Source organism: Bombus pyrosoma, linkage group LG15, assembly GCF_014825855.1.
Source record: "Bombus pyrosoma isolate SC7728 linkage group LG15, ASM1482585v1, whole genome shotgun sequence".
Taxonomy (NCBI): domain Eukaryota; kingdom Metazoa; phylum Arthropoda; class Insecta; order Hymenoptera; family Apidae; genus Bombus; species Bombus pyrosoma.
In genome coordinates this window covers 4,891,605-4,916,031 of record NC_057784.1, presented here as the reverse complement: position 1 = coordinate 4,916,031, position 24,427 = coordinate 4,891,605, and the positions used below count along the sequence as shown (strand labels likewise).

Here is a 24,427-nt window from a genome sequence, read left to right as displayed (position 1 = left end):
TCAATGATGCACAGTTAGGATGCGATCGATCAATAGATCGATCGGTTAGAGTGATCGCGAGTGATGGTGTTTAGAGGGGTAGTTTTATCGTGTCTGAGATCCACAGGATCGAAACATCGTGTACAGCGGTAGCATGCTGTAAAACAGTGCTTTTTAAACTTATTATATTGTTATATAGTTTCTTCGGTATGAGCGTCGACTAAAGTCAATAATAAATACATATACGCAATCACTGTTATACCCGCGGCGCTTACAACAAGCGTTAGGAGAACCTAATTTTCAAAAATTCTATAATTTAGTAGAAAATAGAGAAAACGGAACATCTGTCGTGTTTGACGATGTTAATAACTTCGAATTTTAATTATAATCATGTTTTAATGATCTCTGTATTTTTATCGTATTCTAAGAATATTATTTATTGTATTTTGTGGCAAAGAGTTTATTATATTCGGAATAATATTAAAGAAGTCTGTAGATTACAAGAAACTAATAGAATAAGCTTTGCTTACAAAGTTGAATATTCTGTATTTTATCTCTGTTGATTTAAAATATTTTTGAAAAATTTTCAAGTAGATCAGTACATCTACAAAGACTTGCAGATTAATGAAAAACCTTTACTCGTTTCGATTTTTTGTTTATATTGGGTGTTAAGAAATTGAGAAATAAATTGATTACTAGTGTTATCAAAGTTTAAAGAACACTGTTATAGATGTATGTGTGTAATGATGTGTGTATGTGTATGGAGATCGAAGAAGGTGTTGTGTCGGGCTATTTTCGAGTTGCTTTTCTCACGAATTGTGATAATTTCATTCATCAAATCAGACATCACTATATAGCACGATACCATTGCTCTACTACATAACTGGCAACGTGAGAGTGGTTTTAATAGATGGTTCTGCAAAAGCGGGCGACTTTTTTCTATCGTACATATATCGAGAACTACTCATTCATGCAGTGCATTCAAATTTCCCTAGAGACGTACATAAACATTCATCTCTATTATTCGTCCCTAACGAAAAGTAGCCTTTCGATTAAAAAAGAAAACAAATGATGATACGTAACTTCAACGATAACTGTCCTGTTGATAATGTTTTATATTATTTCCCTTTCTTTTTTTTCTCTGTTAATAGTTGTGTCTGTCACCCGGTTTTGCGCGAAAATTAAAAAATCCATAAAAAATAAATTTTTTGGCGCTACGAGTATTGCTACATGATTTTTTTACTATAATAGTTCAACATATACTTCTACGGCCGTACTCCGAAATCTTTTTATTACTTGTTTAGAATTTGTTTTGATAGGTGGGTACGAAATGAATTTTTGAAATCGAGTTGCGATTTTTCACTTTCAATTATGATTTCTAATGATTATTTTATAATTAATGATTTACTTCTGATACTTTACCATTTCTTTGCTTTGTTATTTACTACACACCCTATTTATTGATTTATTTTGTGAATTATATAATTTGAATGTTCGTCTACATAATATTTGCAAATATAAATATTTACTGCTGTCAGTCATAGTTATCGCAGCAATAACTGTATCAAATGTAATAAACTAAAAATACTTCTCCAAATATCTGGAACAGTTTAAAGTGCAATAAGTTCCTCATTCATTATCAGTTTCTTCGGAGGCGTGAAAAATATCATACGGCTTTAATTTACGAGGATTAAATAAATAAATTAATAAATTAAGGAAATACGCATATCCGTATATGAAGATAGATAATGCTTAGTTACCACGGATTGACCTTGAGGTTGACGCAACACGATTTCAAAAGCACTTCACAGATCCCCTTCTCAGAATCTAATTATCATTATTATGCTCCAACTACGCGTTTATTGAATTAATATACCGCGTCGATCGTTTCCCTCTTCTTCTTCTGATTTATCTTAGCCAATTCCAGTAACAAGGTCCTCTTACACAATGATTTACTAATTAAGAGTATTAGTGTATTGACAAATGACTAGTCTTATTTGATATTGGAGTTTTCTCATACAAGCAGATTCTTTTCAATTTTATAACTTTGTGATCTTGCAATTTTCCAATTTATTTCTAATTTATAAAATTCCGTTTTGGAATTCTATTTGTTTTATCATTAAACTTCTTACTGTTATGTAAGAGAATTTATTAATAATGTTAATTTTCATAATTTCACTACTAATAACTAATTAATTATTAATCGTATAAATTCGTTCCTCTTGTCTATATTTCGGTAAATTTCGATATACACGATGTACCACAATTTATGGTAAAAGTGGGATACTGAATATTCTATGATTCAATTTTAATCAAAATTGCAGAATAACATTTTATCATACAAAGCTTCCGAAAAATATTACTGTGAAAATCAATGGACACATTTCACATAATTGCTTTGTTGTTAAAAATTATTAGTATCATGTTCATTTCTCTCATTCGAGACAATAATATCACTCTATATACAAAAACTATTATAACTGTTGTATACAAAAAAAGATATGCAATTAACAATGTATATCGCCAAATTAATTTTGAATATAATTTTTCCTAGAAAAAGTGAAGCTTTATAATAAAAATTTATTTTATCATTTAGATCTATTTTGAATCATAGTAACGTCGGTACCACATTTGTACCACAATTTTTAATTCATTCTGAATGCATTTACGTGAATGCAAAACATAATGGCGCATAGAGAACAAATACTGGATGGCGTTAATATACGGAGTGTCCCATGACATATGGGACAAGACGTAGAAGGCTATATGGTGAAAAATAATATACATAATATGTATGTATATATATATATATAGTTGCATTGAGTGCACCAAAACATTGCTCTACAGGTTGCACTAAACACTACTCACAAATAATATTCTCATCTAAGGACAATCTGGTTGGACTCAAATATTGAAATGCAGCAGACACTGTTCTGCATAATTCTGTATATTATATACATTTATATAGATATATAAATTATGAAACTTATATAAATATATAAACACATATCGTATACATATGTATGCTTTATAGATAATATATATCATATAGGGAACATATAAATATATAAGTATGTATATATATGTACTTTCTATGTGTAATATATATACATACATAAATGTGTGTATGTCACAGCTAACACCGATCGATGGTAGGAAAACAGTAAGGTAGACAGAGCAAATCAGTTAAATTTAAATGCACTGGTTAAGAGTGTAGTAGTAGTAGTAGTAGTAGTATAGTAAGTAGTAATAGTAGTAGTAGTAGTAGTAGTAGTAATAGTAAGTAGTAATAGTAGTAGTAGTAGTAGTAGTACTAGTAGTAATAGTAAGTAGTAGTAGTAGTAGTAGTAGTAGTAGTAGTAGTAGTAGTAGTAGTAGTAGTAGTAGTAGTAGTAGTAGTTGTAGTAGGTAGGTAGTAGTAGTAGTAGTAGGTAGGTAGTAGTAAGTAGTAGATAATAGTATGGTTAATAATAATAAAAGTAATGGTGAGATAAAGAAGCATTTCCGGAACACGGCCAACACTGATTATAATTAATATACTGAGTTCATATAACAAACAGTGATTTAATTTGATTAGTACCTCGAAATCCTGTGTATGCCCAGCCCAGGGGCAATGTCGACGGACAGGACAAGAAAACAGAAAACAGAAAAACAGAAAATTAAATTTCTGCCAACAATCAATTAATTATAATAGAGTCCACTCAATTAGAATATTAAAAAGGTTGATTATTATCTCAGGGCTCAGTTGTATACGATGATAATACAGCTATGAGATTATTACCTAATACGTCATGGCCAATTTTCAATAAATCAGCGGTGATTGTTCATTGTTCAAGGACCATCTCAAAAGTTCCCCAAGCTGAGGAAAGTCTATCGATGATCATTCACATATTTCATGTGTACTAATTTCCGAAATATCATTATCGAGATGCGATCATTGACGAACGTTTCGTCGTACTTGTGTTACACTTTCCTCCTTTCCAATTAAATTCTTTTGATATGTCGTAAACAATCATTATAATTATCTTTTTCTTTGCTATGATTGATTATCCATTAACTCTTTGTTGTTTTTATTAATATATTCATTCTTCTTTTTCCTTTCTCTTTCATTGCGAATAGACTTTCCTCACGTATGACCACGACAAATAATGATAGAAACAGAAACAAATCGTTAGACTTAATAGAGAAAAATATAATGGCATCCAACATTCAATACAAATTATGATAGATGTATATATATATAAGAATAGTATATATATATATAATCAAAGACAAGTTTCTGTAGATTTTTTAACCCTTATCACCTATATGAATGTATATATATGATAAATGTATATATAATATGATTATAATACAGATAAAAGAGAGACTGCAGCTGCACATCGAGCTCCATGCAAGAAAACACTGATTAACGCTTGAACGAAAATATTACCCAACAAAATGACCGATAATTTATATATACGTGTAAATATGTTGTATATATATGTATATAAAATACATATATATATATATCAAAGTACCCCTGTCAGTATGTAAAATACAATTACCACATAATAAATGTTAAATACCCAAGTGTATATATAAATATATATAGAAATAAACAGATATAATGTATAATAAATATCAATATAATATTCAGTGAGATAGATAGAATGTCATGATAACCAGAGTGTCAGGGGCTGCTCGTCCTGTGTGAAGAATTATTTTCTTTTTTTTTACGATTTTCTTTTTTAATAGCGTGTATGAGTATGTGATCGTATGAATATGTGATTATTTATTAGGTTTTTGTTATTTTTAACCCTTTGTACTCCACTGGTGTCGATATAGCGATATTCATAATGGGAACGTTAGTTCTTAAATTACTCTCACCGATAAAATATGGAAAAGGGAAGAGATATTATATTTCTTTTCGAAATTTATGGTTTCGGATAATTTTACTGTAAAAATTTTTAATTTGCTATGTTTTATGATTATATTAAGCAAAATTTCGGAGTGCAAAGGGTCAACCCATTGCCGACCATGTGAATTATGCTTGACTATAATATAGTCACTATATGATGGTTATCACGCGATACTATCTTCGAATTCACATGTTAACAATTATGAGATTCATAACAAAGGCAGCTCTTGTCAAGTCTTTCGACTTTTTAAATAATCTACCATTGTAGTCATTAGAAATGGGATTCAATAAATGATGGAACCAATACTATAAAATATGATCTAACATAAATCAAATACAGATCTAACAGAAGTAATACATGTACTTAATGATTATGATCTGTTATAGAATGAAAAATGATCTTTTAATCTATTAAAACAATCTTTGTCAAAATTATATTTTACCAGAATAGCCTTTATGTCTTCGTTTTGTGTCTTTAAAAGATTTATGCCAAGAATATTGATATTTCTAATATTCCACTGTTTGCTCTTTTAATCTGTCTTTCTAATAATTCATAATTTAGTTGAAGATGTTTAAAATAATTGAGATCTATTGGACCAATGAAAAACAATGAAAAATTAAATTCTATCGAGCCAATAAGATGTCAAAGTTCCTAATATATGTTCTTGCTCATCTGGAGAAATATAAATGTTGACAAGATTACCTTTTTTCATGAATCCTACCAGTTCATCTAGGTTAACTTTATTATTTATTATGTCGTTAAACGAAATGAGAGATTTCCTCGATTGGTCGGCAATGTGTCAATAATATCTGGATTAATTGAACTAAATCAACATCTTGATCTTCCCTCTGCTCTTCCATCATCGCATCGGTCCCATTCGTCCCCCTCGTGTGCATGTGTCTCGTATGTGTGACATTTGTCTCGTGTTTCGAACTATAGCAGCCTGAAAAAAGATTCTAATTTCCCCTTTCATATAATTACATATTACAATACAATGTAAGTATTATTCTCGTTCCTGCGACGAGGAAGGATTCGTGAGAGAAAAAGTTTCTGAATCGAAAGAGAGATTTCTCTTTAGGCGGTCAGAGCTTCGTGTGATCCTATTTTGATCGTCGTACACCTCACAAACTCATACATAAGAGTCGGTAAAGATATAATAATACGTACAGATACAAAATTAAGCAGATCGTGGTGGCTAGCAATGGGAGATAATATTGAGTGGTCCTTGCATCAATGCAATAAAACGGAAGAAAGGAACGAAAAAGTAATACACAGAGAGAAGATTCAATAATATCGGAAGAGTATGAAGAATAAAAGGGGGTTGAGGGGTGGTTCTGGGATGGAGCTTCTGTGGTTTGCTCCCCTAACATTCGCCTCGATTCAATTCTTTCATTTTCTAGAGGAACTAATCTCTTTGACTACCAATTCTTTTTCGACATTAATTGAGAAGCTTTTTGAAAAAAGGGCCTATAACATAATACGTAGGTGGCGATTTTATTTTTAGATAAGACATAAATTTCATGTTGTAAAAATGTTTGGAATGTTCGAATATTAATACAAGTTATCGTAGGTGGGTTTTAATCCTTGCAAATTTAAGTATGATATGAAATTTATCTTTAACGAAAATAAAGTTATTCGTAAGAATATGAGAGATTCTCTGGATGAAAAGGTTATTTTACTGAAGAAATCGTTGGTCCAAACGACGAGTTAATTTTTTTGGATGACACGTTAAGAAATCTTATAATCAATATATTTTATGTTATGTTAAAAACATTATCAGAAATTCGAACTAGACCCACTATTTTACCTTACAAACCCGGATTTTTCTAAAAAGCTCCCCAATTCTACCTTCGCTCAATAGGACGAAATCTCTCTTTTACTAATTCTACAAAATTGAATCGAGGCAATTTAACAAACGAACCCCCGTAACAAATTCTCAGACTGCATATGTATTTTTCGGTCGCTGAAATAAATACATGATTATACTTTGTGTTGGAACATATTATAGTCGAGACAGTAACATCGCCAAAAAAAGACATGACATCGTATATAGTCAAAAAACAGTAGTGGATATAAGTAAAAAAGTTCGCTATAGATAATAAAGGGACGGATATAATATAGTAGTATAATATATCCAATAGAATGGTGGAAAATTTTGGATGCGTTTTCAACATTACATGAACAATTGGACAATGTATAAAGAAAAGATAGATAGATAGAGATAGAGATAGGAAAACAGGTGTTTGCAACAACCGGTTAAAAGTTCGAAGATTCCATTCTTCTTGCAGTTTCGTTTCGAAACGAATGAACGCTTGGTGCACGCTTTTGGGTGCGAATCATACCTTGCTATTCGCGAAGAGGAGACCCACGCCCTCCATGCAAACCTGAAGGAGCCCACCCTCGCCGGTGCGCATGTCCTGAACTGGAAACTCGCCGCCGAGTTCGATACCCACGTTCGCCCCACGGCCGCGGGCTGCTGCCTTTTCCATTGCATCCTTTATACAGTAGTACAGGTCCTTGCACTAAAAATTGATTGTTTCATTAATTTATTTATCTATAACTCAATGTTTTCACTCTCTTTTGCACATTTAACGAATTTTTCTGAAAAATTTTGTTTTCTAAGTGATTAAAAGTTGGGTACAGAGAGGAAAATATAACTTTCCTTTATCATTTTCCTTTATTACTACTATTATGAATATTTACTATATCATGGATTTAATTAATTGAGTGGTTGATTTCATAATGTAATCGAAAGGTGTATGAAACAAACCATTTCGAATTTTTGAATATACTAATATATTTAATATATGTAATATATCTCCTGGATATACTACTTATATCATAACAATAGATGGATTTGTAAAACTTAATTTCATATACATCCCAGTTAACAATCAGGCGTGTACACGTCCATAATATAATTATCATGCTTTTGCGATCATAAAGTGATCATAAAACATGATTAAGACCGTTATGTAAGTAGCTATCTCTTCAGGCATCTGTGATACCAGAAAGTATCCTAATATTTATGAACGGAAATGCATAAGCAATATGAATCGCTTGCTAGTTACAAGAGTGGCCGCACGTTAAATCCATTACACGCTTTATTTTGTTGTTCATTGGAGACAAATGGGGACTATAAAGGTCATCGTTAACAAAAGAGACCTATAACGAAGTATTAAACTATTAAAGGGTCATCGATTTAGAAGGAATTAGCTATGGATCAATTAGAAAATGAGTTTGATCACACGGTGAATGATTCACTCAATCCTCAATTTGTAGGAAGCATTATAAATGATTTAATTATAGAATAATGATATTAATATACATAGGAGTAAAATATTTATATTTATATATAGAATCAAAATTTTCTATTATATAGCAATATAAGAATATTTATTTCTATATAGTAAAAATATTATATGTTTATTCTGTAAATTAAAAAATGAATTGAAATGTTTCTTCGAATTTGTAACATCGTACACTGCGTACCTTTTTAGTATAATACTTATGCAGCTGAGTTTGCCCGCCATTTCGCCGCCAAAGGCACAATACTTTGTTCTTCGGACTGTAAGTCATATTCACCAAACGCTCATACCACCAACGCTCCACGATCACGCCGTTCACGGATCTCAGGACAAGGCCATCGTGGCGTACCTCGAGAAATCGTAGATCACCTTCTGCATCGACTCCTGCGTGCACGGTGAAAGATTGACGATGCATTTGTCTGGATGTCAGAGGCTTCAAATCTATATCGTTTCCATACTGAAACGTGAAACACCATTTAGCTAGAATTTTCTTACACTCCGAGAAATTTATAGAATTTTTTGACATTGTACATTTTTCGAATTCTTCGATATAAGGATTTAATTTTGCAGAATTTTATTTAAAGCTTTGTAGGACTCTTCGATATTGTTAGAATTTAATCTAAAACTCTTTCAAGTCCTTTACTACCGTAAGAGATTTTGAGCTGTTTAATGTCCTTGAAAATGTTTCAAGATTTTAATGATTTTTCGAATATTTCAGTACCTTAGAAAAATTTTAGAATTTTCCAGCACTCTAAGAAGTCCTCGAATTTGTTTATTTTAAGAAAATTCTTTTTCTTTTTCCAGTGATTTAAAACATTCCCAGCGTTCTGCAATACTTCAAAAAACCCTTAGAACATTCTAATACCCTATGAAATCTTTGAAATTTTTTCCATCGTTCTAAGGAATATTTCAAATTCTTTGGTATTCCAGAGAATTTTTAGAATTTCTAATAATTTACTATAGAACTAGGAAAATGGATATTCTACTTACGAGATTGTGTATTTGGTCGAGAAGTTGATTGAGCTCCTGACTGTAGATCAGACCAATATGACTCTTTCCCAATAGCCTCCTTACTTTTCGTTTCACCTCATCCTTATTCACGTTCAGCATCACTAAAATCGCCGTCAAATTGTGCAACAGAGTGCACAGCAGTCTATCTTCGTCATGCTCTAATCGTTTCTTTTCGCTTTCGCTCAAATTCTTATACCTGAATGTGGATCCAAAATGAAACGTTTATATTTTGCTCGAAAACGTTCCGTCCGAAATCTGTATCTATCATCTTTATTGCAGAAGCTAACCTTTCCATCATTTCTCTAGGACCTTGATCCATGCCGATCATGTCTCTTTCTTGAGACACTGCGTCCAAAAAGGCATCCTCCCAAAATTGCATCTGGTCCCAAAGCGACGATCTTTCTTTGCCCAGTAAACCTGTATAGTCAATTTTATTTAAGAAAATACAGGAAACAATATTGATAGATTGAGAGTAGACTTTGCAAGAAGTATCTAAATAGGACTTTGCAATAAGAATCTAAATAAAGATTCATATTTATCTATTTATTTAAAAGGTTTAGCGATACTGTACCTTCGAATAAATAAGTTCTTGCAGCTTCTGGACTAGGAGCAGCCGTAGTTGGTACCAAGCTTCCCCCATGGTACCGGAAACCGGTGCTCAAGGAAGACTTGCTCGACCAAACACTTCCCGTTCGTTGTTTCGGTTGTCTTGAAAACTGAAATCATGATGTAATGTAAGAACTTTTAAACGGTTTCTTCAAAGCTTATTATTCGTTGTTTGTCAAATCGATCAAGGCTGTCGACCTTTGTCTAAAGTTTTCTCAAATAGGGAAGCTCGATTATTCTTATCTACGATTAAAGGGAAGCTTCAAAGGATCATACCATAGAAAACTACGCGAATTTTAATATCTCAGTGCAGTGACACTACTGTAACAAGGAGTATTTTCAAGCGATAAAGTGTTATACATATTAATCTTGTATTTTACTTAAATGGCCGTTTAATTTGACGCACAACGAATTAGACATTCTTTGAGAATTGTTTTTAGGAAAACTGTGAAAGATAATTTTGTGATTTTTTGTATATTCAATACGATATTTTTATACTACAAGACAATTTTTTTCAAGTACATACAAAGTGTATAAATAAAGAAAAATAGGGCTATGCGAAAGCAATACATTTCTGCTATTCACACAACTCAATTTGTCAACATTCTTCTTCTATATATAAAGTATATATACGTAACCGATTCCATTTAGTAGAAGAGGTAATTAATTTAGAGTATTAATTTAATAGAAAGAGTAGAAAATAGTAGAATACTTCTCCACCAAAAAATTTTCAAAGAATGCCAAATTTTCATCAAACACAACTTTTTTAACTATAGAAAGCTAATCGTGTGTTTTATCGTGTACTAACAGCAATTACAAAAGCTTCATCTTTTCATTAGTGCAAACGCTAATCTAGTGATCGTAGATGCAGAACATGCTGTTCACTACCGTTCTCTTTAACTAATCTTAACTTTATCTTCTTTTCAAATGATCCATTGTAATTCAATGTTTCGCAAACTTTGACAAAATGCAAGTATTGCACAAGCTCTGCGTTCTTTTTCCATCGACTCTCAACTAGAATTATGTACGAACTCTATATACTAAACTATAAAACTTTCTTAGCTACATATTTTACATACAGAGTGTGACACAAATTAATTGCCACGATGTTTGAACTCGTTCGGATAATTTAGCAAAGAAATATTTCAAATCAAAGTTCATTGATATTAAATGAAAAATTGTATGGGTACACAAAAAAGAGTATCTTTGATTCGTAAAAAGAAGTCAAAGTTATGTTACGTTGATCTTTGTTTTATCTAAAAATATTTATTTTGTCTAGACAACAGTTCTTCTGGAGGGAAGATCATTGAGAATGAGCATTTCTCAAAAATTAATTATTAATTTTTTGAAACGAACTAAACGTTTCTTTAAAGTAACGAACAACGCAAAAATTTGGCCAACTAATAATTTAATGTAATGTAGACTGTGAATAAAGAGAAAATGAGATTTTGGTCATAGCGTTCAATCGTATTTACATCAAAATCAATAAATTTTCATTTGAAGTACTCTTTTTATTATACTATCAAAACTGGCTCAAATATTATCATGGTGATTGATCGATGTCACACCTTATATGTATACTACATGTAATATAGAGGCTTGTTGTTGCATAAGTTCATAGGTCGTTCATCTGGATAAACCTGGTTCGGTTTTGCTAACAACTATTTTAAAATATTCTATGTTAATTAGCACATAAAAAAAAGAAAAGACTCATTAGTGATCAATTTACATTGCCTTGTTCGACCTCGCTATCAGAGACAGTGCTTCGGAAAGAAGCCTGGTGCGCTTGCCGAAAAGCAGGATTAGTGATTATGCTACCTCCGTCTGTGGATAAAGCTTCGCTGCTTCCTGTTCCACCTCCCCGCCCACTCTAAAAACACATGACGCCTCTATATAGCACATTTACTACTTGCAACTTTATTTTTTTTTCTTTCTCTTATCTTAATTTTTGTTTTATTTATTATTAACAATTGCAAATCAATTTAAAAGATTTACGGACTTTTCAATCTCGCGAGAACCCCGAATATTAAATTTGTATATTAACTGTTGGAGGAAAAATATAGTATTTTATTATTGTTTATGCGATATGTTAGGTGTATAAAGAATTTTCATAAGTTTTATTTGATCTGATATTCATGTATTATAGTTCTGAATTATTTCCCGTAGTGCACTGTGTTCCTCTAAGCTCGTGGATTAGTATTACTGATCACTATTCTTGGGCAATACTTATCGTTTGACAATATTAAGTATAACAATCTCTCATGCAATTATGTGTACCTGTGTATTTAACGGAAACAACACCCATTTGTCCATCGTAGGGAGATAATACATAGGAATTTTTAATTTCAACAACTGTTTTGTCGCTGTTTAATCCTACAGAGCCTTTCGTTCACCCATGCTTTCAAATGTTTATCTTAATATCTTAAATATCTTCTTTGTACACCTCTCTATATGGTTTGCAATAAAAAAAAAAATATATAAAAAATCTAGAATATAAAATATTATACATGAAAGCGTACGGGAGAAATGAAACATTCTGTAAGAATAGTTTTGGTAAGCTTTATAGTTGTCGGGCTGTACACGTGAAATGTAAACAGAAAGTGAGGCCATGGAGAGAAAAACACCTTCGCTACCTTCGTATGCCACGAGGTAACGTTCTGACGGAACTCGTTGCTTTTACCTCAGAGTCGAAGGACGTTAGCCTGCTGAGGAACTTTCCTTTTTTCGTGAACATATCGAGGAACATGTCCGTCGTCGATTGGCTCCCTTCGTTAGCCGGTGGTGCGTGGCCGTGTGGCATATGCAAATGAAGTTGAGGCGTATCTTCAATCAAAGGACATTTGTAGTGTTAGAATCAACTCAGACTATATTATAATATTGGAATATTAATATTGGAATATTAATAAACTATAATTTATAATGTAACATGGGATAGATTAAAATTCACGTCGTTCTACATTTTTCTATTTGAAAAGATCCTAACGATGATTAAATGAATCACTGATATATTCTAATTAGAATATCTGAAATTTCAAGTATTTTACATTCAATTTATCGTGTTCTATTTTACCTGACTTTTGAGGTGCGTCCGAAAATTCGGGCTGTATAGGAGACTGTGGAGACTTCAAATTTTCTCTGCTGCCAAATGGACTAGATGCCTGGAGGGGTCGTAAAGAATTAGAAAGAATTGATATTATAAGAAGGTAGATAATTTATAACGAGTGGTACATACTTGAGACATTAGTGAACTATCGAAACCGCTCTCCGAAAGATCCTTACTCCAATAATGAGTGTGTGCAATCTCTAATAGCTGGAAGACTGACGCCATTCCACCCAAACCGAAGTTATTGTAAGTGTGTCCAAGACCGTGAGCCACTGCTTGAAGGCACTTTAGCATTCCCTTGTAAACTGGTTTCGAGATACACTGTTGATAAAAAACGGAACGAAGAGAAGTTCATGAATGTTAAAATTGGCATTATGACCATATATATACATCGTGAAGGTTTTGTATAAATTACACTCACCACATCGTCGATATGATCGTCAGGACTAATCTTCTTATTGAGACCCTTATTCAGCTTCGTCACCACCAGATCTCGATAGCTCTCATCCTCCATTAGTTTCTTCAGCCTATTCAGTTTTAGCCAACCAACGCCTTCACCGGCTATCACCTGATTCACCACCTGGTATAAATTCATAAAATATCTCTCTTATAATTGAATCCTAATTCTAATTCTGCGTAATATAGCAAAGTAAATATTTATAAATGAAAGAACTTACATCCGTCAGGAAAGCTTGATTGTCACTATTTGTACTAGACCTCTCTGCATTCTGCATCCTCTGAATATCTTCCTGATTAGTTTTATTCGTCGAGTGTTTTATCAATGACGAGCGTTCGACCAATCCAGTTTTACCTAAATAAGACGAAACAATTTAAAGAGTCAGAAATTAATTTTCAATTAGTCGAGATTGAAAAAGGATAATAAATACTTTTAGGGAAAGGTCCGAGTAATGGTGTCTTCTTATCCGCCTTTTGGGACTGAGGGAAGCCGGTATTTCGACTAGAACTACTTTTACTACCTACAAGTGTAAAAAGAGAAATACACAGAATGAATTGAAGAGATTTATTTTAGATATTTTTTATCTTTTGTATATCTTCTTGTATCGTATTTGTACAATAAGTAAGAAAGAAGAGATTAAACGTACCAAACAGATCGCTAAACATGTTGCTCGTTTGCGTAGCGATGCCATTTAAATCACTACTAATATTGCTGAAAAAATCACGTCCGATTTCCCGGCGCCCTCCGCGGTTATCCGAAGCGACCAATTGCGTGCTATTCGAATCTCTTCGTTGCAACATTCCCGGAGGCGATGGAGGTGAATGCTGCGTATCGCCAAGGCCCTAAATAATTTCATTTCGTAAAATTTCTTTTTTAGAATTTTGATTTTGAAACACAGTTCTTTCACTTGAAATTAAACCGTTCAGTTCCCTTTGAAAGAAACTTTTTCTTTTTAATACTCTTATTCAGCATATTTTCTCCGTATCAATAAACTTTTAAAGTTTGTGTCAAGTATTTGCGCTATTGGTATAAGATTTATTGGGAATTTCTTTGGAACTTTCAAGTGTCTTCAAAGTTTCTTTAGAAACTTTTTGAAAGGGAAATCCTGATTAATCCAGTGGATGAATCAGTCCAAAAGATTTCCAAATCTAAAGAAAGGAAGAAATGTATCATTAATAATAACGTGATGTACCTTGAGTAAACCTTTCTTGGCAGCAACCTCTTTGGCACTTTTCGTCAAGTCTCCAAAAGTGCTCTTGCTTACGTACGTTAAATCATCGAATGTATTTTTGCTGACTCCAGCCGCGGTTTTACTAGCTTCCAAAGCGCTCTTCGAAGCTTCTTGAACAGATTTCGTTGCCTCCCCCATGGCTTTCTTCGTCTGTTGTGTCAACTGTTTAATATTTAAACGAAAAATTAAATATTTTCTACTTAATTTAAGTATTATAATTATATCGATTAATTTAAATATTATAATTAATGTTTTGAGATAAAGACTCACTTGTTCCAATGGCGCGAAGAGACTATCTTCCCCGGCCTCTGTAATCTTCTCCTTCGCCTGATGTTTCAACTGTAAAACAAAAAGAAAGAAACTGCAATTGTATATAGAAAAAGATTATTGGAAGTTTTTAAAGAAAATAAACTATAAGGAAATTGTACTGCAATTCATATCAAAAGTGTTTGGGGCTGGTATGGTTATTATCAGAAGAATCTTAAATTATCGATAAAAGGTATAGCCAATGATGAGATTAGCAATAATAACCTGAAAAGCCCTAAGTTCTCCGTATAAATCTTTAATCATTCTGTTAAGATTTTAAACCATCATGGACATTTAAAAAGCATTAAACGTGATCGTTCTTCAGTCAAATTCTATAACATCTAAAATTCCATAATTTCCGAATATTCGCAATATTCAAAGCCACAAAGATACCTTATCCATCTGAGCAAGAATTCCATCCTGGCTGCTCTGTCTCTTAGTTTCACGGACCAAATCCTTCGCCTGGCTCGCTATTTGTTCTAACAACGATCCTTGAGAACCTTGTCTTAACACACCATTTCCAGTCACACTGGAAGCTTGTCTTGGCAAACCTTCGGCCTGCTTCTGTCCACTAGTACTCACAGATAATTGTCGAGAAACCGTTGACGGTTCACTTTCGTTGCTACTGTTACTACTCGTCTGTCGAGAAAATGGTCCTGCTCCAAAGCTCGACGTCCTTGCTAAAACGTTGCCCACACTTGGGTGACGCTGCAGGCTTGCCGCACTTGGTTGAATCTTTAAAATAACACAAATAATGGATAACATTAATTATCGTAAACTATTTTGAGGATTTATCGAATATTTTTGAAGAGGACGCTTGTTCTTGGAGAAAAATCCTTTTGGGAAGAAAGACCGGACAGTTTTCAACTTTACATACACATACATTTAAACATCGAAAGATGAAATAGAGGAAGAATTCCTTCTTTAATTTAAGGGAGAATTTCTCTAATTGTAAATTTGTTAAGTTTTTGATTCGATTGTTAGATTTGATAATCGTTAATTTTTTTGGAATATTATATAAGTTCTACCCTTTGCCGTATAATATCGAATTTATATATATCTGTGTAATATCAAATAATATCGAAAGACAGATAAAGATTGTTATGTAAAAAGGTTTCGATTTAAAAGACGAGAGATAAGATATTTAAGAGAGGAAAGTAAATATAAACACACAGAGTAACGTAAGCGAAGAAAAAGGTGATACTACATACATATGTACATGAAGAATGAAGTTTAAAACAGGAAATAAAATATTTTCAGAAAGACGTTCTTTATCGACATCTGAGATATTGATCGATCCTTCGACGGTGGAGGCTGGGTCAATTCTAACAAATGCAGATGTTTTACGTTCCTTACTTTCTATACCACACACTGACGTGTCATTATTCCATAAAACTACGCGAACAATTTTATCATTATATGGAGATAGAAATTCTTCTCGTTTGACGTGATAATAATCAAGCCTTTACCAGGCGAGAGTTAAATAGAGAAAGCAGTCAGTCGTCTTTAAAATTTCCTAGAAAACAGGCGTGTGAAGACGATTATTCTTGCAATATTCTCTGTTGTATACATATAATTGGATAGTGGCATTCTGAAGTGATGTTATAAATAAAAAAGATGATTAAGCAAAGATGACACAACTCTTCGTAGTCTGACTTAACTTGTTATTAAATTATAAGGCAAAGGGTTAAAATAAGTTGAGACCGATTGATCGGAAGAATAATTGATGCTTTGAGATGAAGGTTTATATTACATACAGTTTTGATGAAATGTCATAGAAGTTGTTAACTTCAATTTTGTGACATTATAATTTTTGAGAACGAAAAAAATACCATGCATTTGACCTAATTTATTCGTAAAATATTGATACGATAATAAACATATCAATGAACTACATTGGGACAGTTTTATCAATGAAACATTTTGTAGATTACATACAAATAATAGATACAAATCTTTTTAATACCAAAATGATTTAAAGAATGCTTTGAATGAATCTTAGGAGAAAAATATAAGAAAGAAGAAGAAATTTCCACTACAGAAGTAAAAACCAAATAAGTGGAAAGAAAAAGATGTTTGAATGATGAAATTCTGAAAGAAAACACTAGAGAAACATAGAAGAATAAAGAAAATCAATACTATAGAATTGCAGAAAGAATCAACAGACATCGGAAAATGGAAGACATTAGAGATACAGGAAATCTATATTATAAGATTCCAAGAAAAAACACTAAAAAGGCAGATCTATACTTTGAAATATTTAAAGAAATCATTTAAAAAGCATCGAGAAGCAAAAGAAATCTACAGCATATGAAATTCAAAGAAAAACTCCTAAAGAGGTTTCAAAATCTTCAAATAAATTCATACCACATATTTAGAACAAATATTGAAAAGTGAAAAATTATCCAAAGAAAAAGAAATTATTTGAGTGATATCGAACATCGAACGATAGATAAAAGTGAAAATGAAATGAAAGGGAGCCTTTGTAACTCGTTCATGTAACTCGATAACGAAATGTCAAACGACCACAAAAAAGAGGGTTTTCCATGCTGTACACATCGAGTGGAAAATCTGCTGCTTTCCGATGATATACCGCATGCAAAGTTCAAAACAACATCAAAACAAAAAAAAAATCGATAGAAAGTAGTCGACAGATGTTACCACCAGTCAACAGACCACCAATGAAGGATGAACTCACAGGAACGACATATCTACTGACGCGAGAAGTCCTGTGGGATGTGGCAGGACGTTCGGTGTCGCCGATGCTCGGAGTCGCTAAAGAACGTCCCTTCCCTACTCCAAACTGTCCTACTGAACTTTGTGCGCTCAGGATTGTGCGTGGTGTTATCGTGGACGCTGAGTCTGACTCAAAGCTACCACCCTCCTCTTTATCCTATGATTAAGCACTTTGTTAGGACGTCGAGCGTAATGAGGATACTTTTATTTTGTCGATAGTTTAGCAGTTTTTCAAGAGTTGCTTCGTGTTGGAGATTGGCACAGGATGTTCTATGTATAATGAGATTCGTATAGATAGAATGATACGAAAGAAGAATTAAAAATTATAGGAGAAAGATAAGATTTTAGCTTCCTTCTTTTGAATAAAAAGATTTAAGATTTTGGAGTAAAGATACAATTTTTAACTCTTCTTTTCTTATTACTCCGTAGTAAGGATAAATTTAGAAAATAATTTTGCAATAATCCTAAGCAGAAAATTACGTATGCTAGCGACTAAAGTTTCATTTGAGAATGAAGGATCATTATGTGTGAAGTAGAAGTCAGGAATTTAAAAAAAGAAGTTAATCTAGGATTCTATTACTCTGGTAAATTCTGTTGGAAAGAAAACTACTATTGATAAGTGTAGCATTATTTGCAAATTAATAACAAAAGTAAGCAGAATTAAGTACATATATGTAGTATCGCGGACATAAGACCTAGGAGTTAGCGGGTAAACCACATACAATGTCGCGAGAGCCCAGGCGTTTTTAAACCATAAACAATGTCCCGAGAGCCGAGGTGCCGATGGGCCCGTAAATGTGTCATCGGTCCTTCAAATGAATAGTTTCATAGAAAAGGTCTACGTGACTTTGGCCGCGAGCGGTCGTAGAACACGTGTGTGGTGGGGCTACGGGAAGACAAAAACATGCGAGAGCAGGGCAGTTTGAGTTGAGAAGTTGTCGAGAGAGTGTGGTCCGCGTGAGAGAGAACGTTGGATCCGTTGTGTCGAGAGTTGTCTAGATTGTAGCGTGTTATTGCGATTAGTTCATATTAAACTACCATCGTTTTTCTGTCTATATTTGTACAATCCGTTCATTGTAAATAAACTACAAATATTAGGATATAATAACATTATATTCCATTGAAGATACTACATATATATTTTTAAAAATACTCACATTGGTTGACTGTGAACCTTCTTGAACTTTGGGGTTTAACTCGAACTCAGAGTCTCTGTTGAAACTAGGACTGCTTAGGTCACTGTGACTGGAGGAAGTGCTCGTAGGACTTTCTGGCCTCACTGTCGATTCTTCCTCCATTCCAGGATATCGCAATGAACTGGGTGGATCGTAAACGTTCTTTGGGTCTACAGACAGGGACATTGGTTGAGGCTGCGCCGCATGTGAACAATTGTAGCCTGTAAAACAAATTATATCCGATTAAGAAATAGAATTATTAATGAATTAAATTAAAATTCATTCTAGATTCTCCTGTGATTCCATCATTAGAATATTTCAGATAAGAGTAAACAATTCTAATTGATGTTACATTTTTTTCGATTTAAGTATGAGCCTTTTTAAACATTACAGCTTCTACCAACACTCGTTTACTTCCATTTCTAATAATTTCAGTATACCAGTTCTGTCAAATACAAACGATTCTTAAAAACATATTTAACTCCAGATGTTTGTATAAATTCATGTATTTGTGAACACAATCAAAGAAATGGGTAATCTTATCTCACTTAACCGAGATTTAGCTACATAACTCTAATTCCTAAATACTATAACAATCATTTTCTACATTAATATAGCGTTTGATTACATTTACACTGCACATTAAATTTAAAAAAAATGATTTATTTGTTAATTACGGCTACTCACTTGGAGACAAGTCGGACGACACCATCTCGGATACAAAATCGCTCAGCGACGAATAAGAGGAACTCGTACTCTCAGCACCTTCCGAGTCAGACCCGCTTTCGTCAGTCGGTTGACTCTCGTGTTCCTTCATCGCCTTCAAAGCGTTCGCCAACGAGCTACCATTGTCCCAAACAGGGAAATAAATAGGTTCTAAATTCGAAGCGTACCACTTTGGCTTGTCTCCGATTTGAGCTGGGTCAAACACCCCAGTTTGCACCCTCAAGAACGCGACGTTGCTCGGAGTGAGCGACCATTCAGCCAAAAATTCCACCGCCTGCGTTCTAGCGAACTTATTCAAGAAATGGCTGGTCCGTGGCCTTGATCGGAGAAAAGAATTGATCTGAAAGGCGACTACAGGCCTCGGATATAGCCTGAGTGTCCTCGTATGCTCGGTGAAGTTCGCCAGAAGGTTCTGAGAGTTGAAGAAACGCACCATGGCCACTCTTGTAGCGACGTCTACAGAGTCCACGTCGTTTCCATAAATGAATGGGTTGAAAGATTGCATGGTTTGGGAAGAGAATGGTTTTTGAGGCGACGAGGAACCCGCTGACTGAGATATGGAGGAGCGACGATGACCGGAAGCCGCGCTGGTTCCTGGAGAACTCGCTGGACTCGGATGATGGTCGACGCTAGGTCTGTGCTTCATTGACGACACACTGTGAAGAATTGGTTTAATTGTAACAGGAGTTAATTGCTTTGATAGTGTTAGTATTTGCTGACTGCGAATGCTCATGCAAATTCATATTTTTATGAATGCAATTGAAGAAATGGCACTTAAGCAAAACTTTGCCTCACTCTGCTAGATATTGTTATGCTGATCAGAATACTTCGGATATTCTATTTCTGTCTATTATAAATTCTGCGCATTTTTTCAATTTTAAATTTTCTACAAATTTTCTTACAATTGTCTAATTATTGGTCTCTAAACCTTCTCCTCTTTAAATTCAATCCTACTATTTTTATTCGTATTGATTTTATCGCATTCGATATTCAGTTGTGAAACATTCTCCTTTATTCTGTGGGGTAAAAGAATAGTACAAAGTACAAATTCAATCAGCAGTAAACGCATTAACGCGCTTCGTATTCAGGAAGGTATAAAAGAAAGTTGAAATTGATATTGAAATAAGAATAAGGTAGATGAAAGCTTAAACTAAAAGCATAGAAAAGGTAAATCGAAAAGAATAAAGATTGGAACGAATAAAAATAGAGATAAAATAAAGAAGGGATAAGAGGCAGCAGAAAGAAACATAAGAGTGGAAAGAAATAAAATGTGTAACTAGAAGAAACTAAACATTTCTTATCTACAGTTTTTACGTTATTAATTACAAAAACATTCGTTGAACAAGGTGGAGTTTCTTTTAAAAATCATGACGCTATGATAAACCAATGGACGGTAAAAATTCATCAAAAAATATATTGAAACTTTTTGAACAATCTAATATATATATATGTAGTATCGCAGACATAAGACCTAGGAGTTAGCGGGTGAACCACATACAATGTCGCGAGAGCCGAGGCGTTTTTAAATTATAAACAATGTCCCGAGAGCCGAGGCGTTTTTAAATCATAAACAATGTCCCGAGAGCCGAGGCGTTTTTAAATCATAAACAATGTCCCGAGAGCCGAGGTGCCGATGGGCCCGTAAGTGTGTCATCGGTCCTTCAAGTGAATAGTTTCATAAAAAAGGTCTACGTGACTTTAGCCACGAGCGGTCGCAGAACACGTGTGTGGTGGGGCTACGGGAAGACAAAAACATGCGAGAGCAGGGCAGTTTGAGTTGAGAAGTTGTCGAGAGAGTGTAGTCCGCGTGAGAGAGAACGTTGGATCCATTGTGTCGAGAGTTGTCTAGATTGTAGCGTGTTATTGCGATTAATTCATATTAAACTACCATCGTTTTTCTGTCTATATTTGTACAATCCATTCATTGTAAATAAATTACAAATATTAGGATATAATAACATTATATTCCATTGAAGATACTACATATATATATAACTGTAGAAAAATTACGAACAACCATTGAATTTATCCTACTGGATTCGTACCCATAAAATATCATTATCATTATTATAATAACACTCATCATAAAATACGAAATATGGTTCAAGGGTTGCAAAAATTAAAGAAACTAATAGGATTAATAAAATTGCCAACCTTAAAGTGGACAAATGAGAAGTTAGGCTCTCCCTTCTACTAGGAGCTTGCAGAGAAGTCCTCGGAGAAGTGTCTTGCGAAAGTGTTTGCGGAACTGACATGCTAGCCATTGCCTAGAAAAAGAAATACCATCCCATAAGAAAAACGCAGAATAAAAATACAATTTTCTGGATATCTTCCTACCAAGAGCTCGCGTTTGAGAATTTGTCATATTGTTTAAGCAACTACGTCTACTCTGTCTATTCTATAACTATGCTACACTTCCTACATCGTAGTCTCTAAAAAGCTTCCGGTTCCTTCCCTTAAAACGGAAATAACACGTGCTCTGTATCCTCTAAGGATGAATAATCAAGTAAAAAAATAAAATCTACTTGTCGTAGGTATATGAGGCAAAATTAGTCCATGCCGCTAACTACAACACAAGGAATATATCACCTATATATTTATGGTTCATGCAAAGAGTGGATAAATGAAATATTTACACCAGAGCCAGTTTGGTCCATCAGTTGCATTGCCTGCGGAACCGATTAAACGAGGAATAATTAAATCAACGTGATTCATTGTCAATATTGTTGTCTACCGTAGAGAGATATACTAGAGTATATTTCGTCTCTTTTTCTAATTTTGTCATATTAACTCCTTCGCAGCTTTTGATACAATATTACACTTTAACATTAAAGTCACAGTAATGGCCTTATCTTTTATAAGTTACATATCGGGTAGTTAAGACTTAATTTGAATTCTTATATATTATGAATATATCACGTATATTATATAATGATACAATATTATTGTCATCCATGGTTCAAAGATTTCATTTACGTATATAAATAAGAATTGTGCATGACTCTGAATGAATGTTACCAACGAAAATTTTCAATTATTTAAACGCAATGCTGCAGAAATATTTCAAAATTCTCCAATAATAATCAGCTTCACGACTTTTTAATTCTTAATTCGTCAATTCGTAAAATTTGCAGTATATAGAATTTTCCTACGTACTTTATCGTTTATACATACGTGGAAATGCATGCACTTAAACATATAATAATAATAATAATGAGTATACATATTGTACAATTGTACTAATTTATGTAATGTAATTGTGGTCGCTAATGACCTATATTAGTCGATGAGACAATAAATAATAAATTTTCCTATATGGAAACTTACAGAAATATCTCGGAATTTATTTGCAATTAACGTTCGGATAATTTAATTCTTAATTTTTTAAAATTCTTCAGTCTTCTTTTTTCCTAATCCTTTATTCGCTAGGCTGCGAAAGGGTTAATCTTGATCGTGATAAATGTCTATCTATTTACCTGTTTCAAGTGGTTCTTTAGTACGGTGCCTTCTGGTTCGGGTAATGGGGGCAATTGATCACCCAGACCAGTAGGTGCGTTTATTTTATTGCTGTCTAGATCCACTAGCCAAATGTCATCGGGCATTTTAAAGTTCGTTTTGAACAATAAAAAAGTAGCGGGTATTCCGATAACAAATGGTGTAGGTGCAAGCAACAACTGTTCCGCGCAGCTCATGCACGTGGGTAACAATGGTATCGCGGGGAACATATACTCCAGAGGATAAATCATCGTTACGAATGCCATTACGGACATCGACAGGGCATTGTAGTCGCGGGATTGCAACACGATCTGTAAACAGATATAATTTATTCGTCGATTAATTCCATTTCCTCTGTTATCTTTATTCGCAATATTATCAAAAAAGTAAAAGAGTGAAACTGAGAAATTTTAAAAAATTGGGAACTACTATGAATCAACCAAATATACGGAATCGAAGAAGTCTTTATAATAGTATATTGTTTTTATCATATCGTGGAAGGTTAACTTTAAAACAATCGTTAGAGAAAGAATGAGTGGAAACAAGGAACGAGGTATAAAAATCAAACGTGGAGATTCTCTAATTGTTCTGAGCAACTCAGACTTTAGACTCAGTCTAAAGTATCGGGTTATTGGTAAAAAAATCAATTTCCTTAAATCTTTTATCCTAAATTTGAGTAAACGGAAACGAAAATCTTAAACAAGCGAAGATATTTTACAAAAACTCAAATCTTATAAATTACACTAAATATATTGATTAATACCTAACAAAGAATTCGTCAAAAATGAAAGATACGCTTGGAAAATTTTCTTTCTAAAGAAAAGATCACTTTCAAGAGAAAATAATTGTGATTTAGATGGTGAAAAGAAAGATTACCTTGTGCTCCAAGAGAATCAACGTGAGGACCTTCAAGCATATGTCAACGCCAAGAAGTTCCAGGGGTAGATGCAGAGGGAAATCAACGAGAGAAAATCTAGTGTGGTCTGGGAGTGCAAAACAGAGTGGTGGCTGCATACTTTGCGACACGATCTCGACCTCGACGCGTGTCTTTTCCGGAACAGGTACAGGGCTGCTTAACAATCGCAATATCCACGTCTCGATCTCTCGGACATCGTGTAGCACTATCGATGGTGTTCCTTCCAGTGTTTGTCCTGTTAAAACGCTCCACACGGTGTCTCTGTTAAAAATCGGCAAACAATTTCTGTTTTTAAGAAACTCGTTCTTCATTTATTTATTTATATCTTAATTGAATGTTTAAAAACAATTGAAAGCTGCGTTAAGATTTGGAATATAATACAGTGCAATACGTATAATACCATAATATAAAAATATGTATCGCATCGAGAACAATAGTTGTGAAACAAAAATTGCTTGAAGCGAAGACTCTCGAGCG

The 24,427-nt window shown here is 33.5% G+C and overlaps 1 protein-coding gene across 12 annotated transcripts in view; it reads right to left on the bottom strand.

The window, feature by feature from the left end:
• LOC122575916 (MAP kinase-activating death domain protein) overlaps nucleotides 1-24,427 on the bottom strand; it is a 41,631-nt gene that overhangs the window by 9,439 nt on the left and 7,765 nt on the right. For 6 of the 12 annotated variants that reach the window (XM_043745415.1, XM_043745422.1, XM_043745419.1 and 3 more), the window contains exons 7-30: nucleotides 23,911-24,211; nucleotides 23,016-23,345; nucleotides 22,176-22,208; nucleotides 21,694-21,806; nucleotides 19,501-20,195; nucleotides 18,796-19,034; nucleotides 17,601-17,795; nucleotides 15,296-15,637; nucleotides 14,867-14,935; nucleotides 14,558-14,758; nucleotides 14,012-14,207; nucleotides 13,796-13,885; nucleotides 13,586-13,719; nucleotides 13,330-13,488; nucleotides 13,038-13,229; nucleotides 12,876-12,963; nucleotides 12,486-12,628; nucleotides 11,535-11,675; nucleotides 9,771-9,915; nucleotides 9,487-9,616; nucleotides 9,179-9,395; nucleotides 8,373-8,645; nucleotides 7,223-7,402; nucleotides 3,560-3,568 (exon numbers count right to left, since the gene is read on the bottom strand). In XM_043745415.1, the coding sequence (XP_043601350.1) occupies nucleotides 3,560-3,568; nucleotides 7,223-7,402; nucleotides 8,373-8,645; nucleotides 9,179-9,395; nucleotides 9,487-9,616; nucleotides 9,771-9,915; nucleotides 11,535-11,675; nucleotides 12,486-12,628; nucleotides 12,876-12,963; nucleotides 13,038-13,229; nucleotides 13,330-13,488; nucleotides 13,586-13,719; nucleotides 13,796-13,885; nucleotides 14,012-14,207; nucleotides 14,558-14,758; nucleotides 14,867-14,935; nucleotides 15,296-15,637; nucleotides 17,601-17,795; nucleotides 18,796-19,034; nucleotides 19,501-20,195; nucleotides 21,694-21,806; nucleotides 22,176-22,208; nucleotides 23,016-23,345; nucleotides 23,911-24,211 (4,615 nt within the window). The remainder of the gene's footprint in view (nucleotides 1-3,559; nucleotides 3,569-7,222; nucleotides 7,403-8,372; nucleotides 8,646-9,178; nucleotides 9,396-9,486; nucleotides 9,617-9,770; nucleotides 9,916-11,534; nucleotides 11,676-12,485; nucleotides 12,629-12,875; nucleotides 12,964-13,037; nucleotides 13,230-13,329; nucleotides 13,489-13,585; nucleotides 13,720-13,795; nucleotides 13,886-14,011; nucleotides 14,208-14,557; nucleotides 14,759-14,866; nucleotides 14,936-15,295; nucleotides 15,638-17,600; nucleotides 17,796-18,795; nucleotides 19,035-19,500; nucleotides 20,196-21,693; nucleotides 21,807-22,175; nucleotides 22,209-23,015; nucleotides 23,346-23,910; nucleotides 24,212-24,427) is intronic. The other 6 variants (XM_043745418.1, XM_043745426.1, XM_043745427.1 and 3 more) reach the window with 4 other exon arrangements.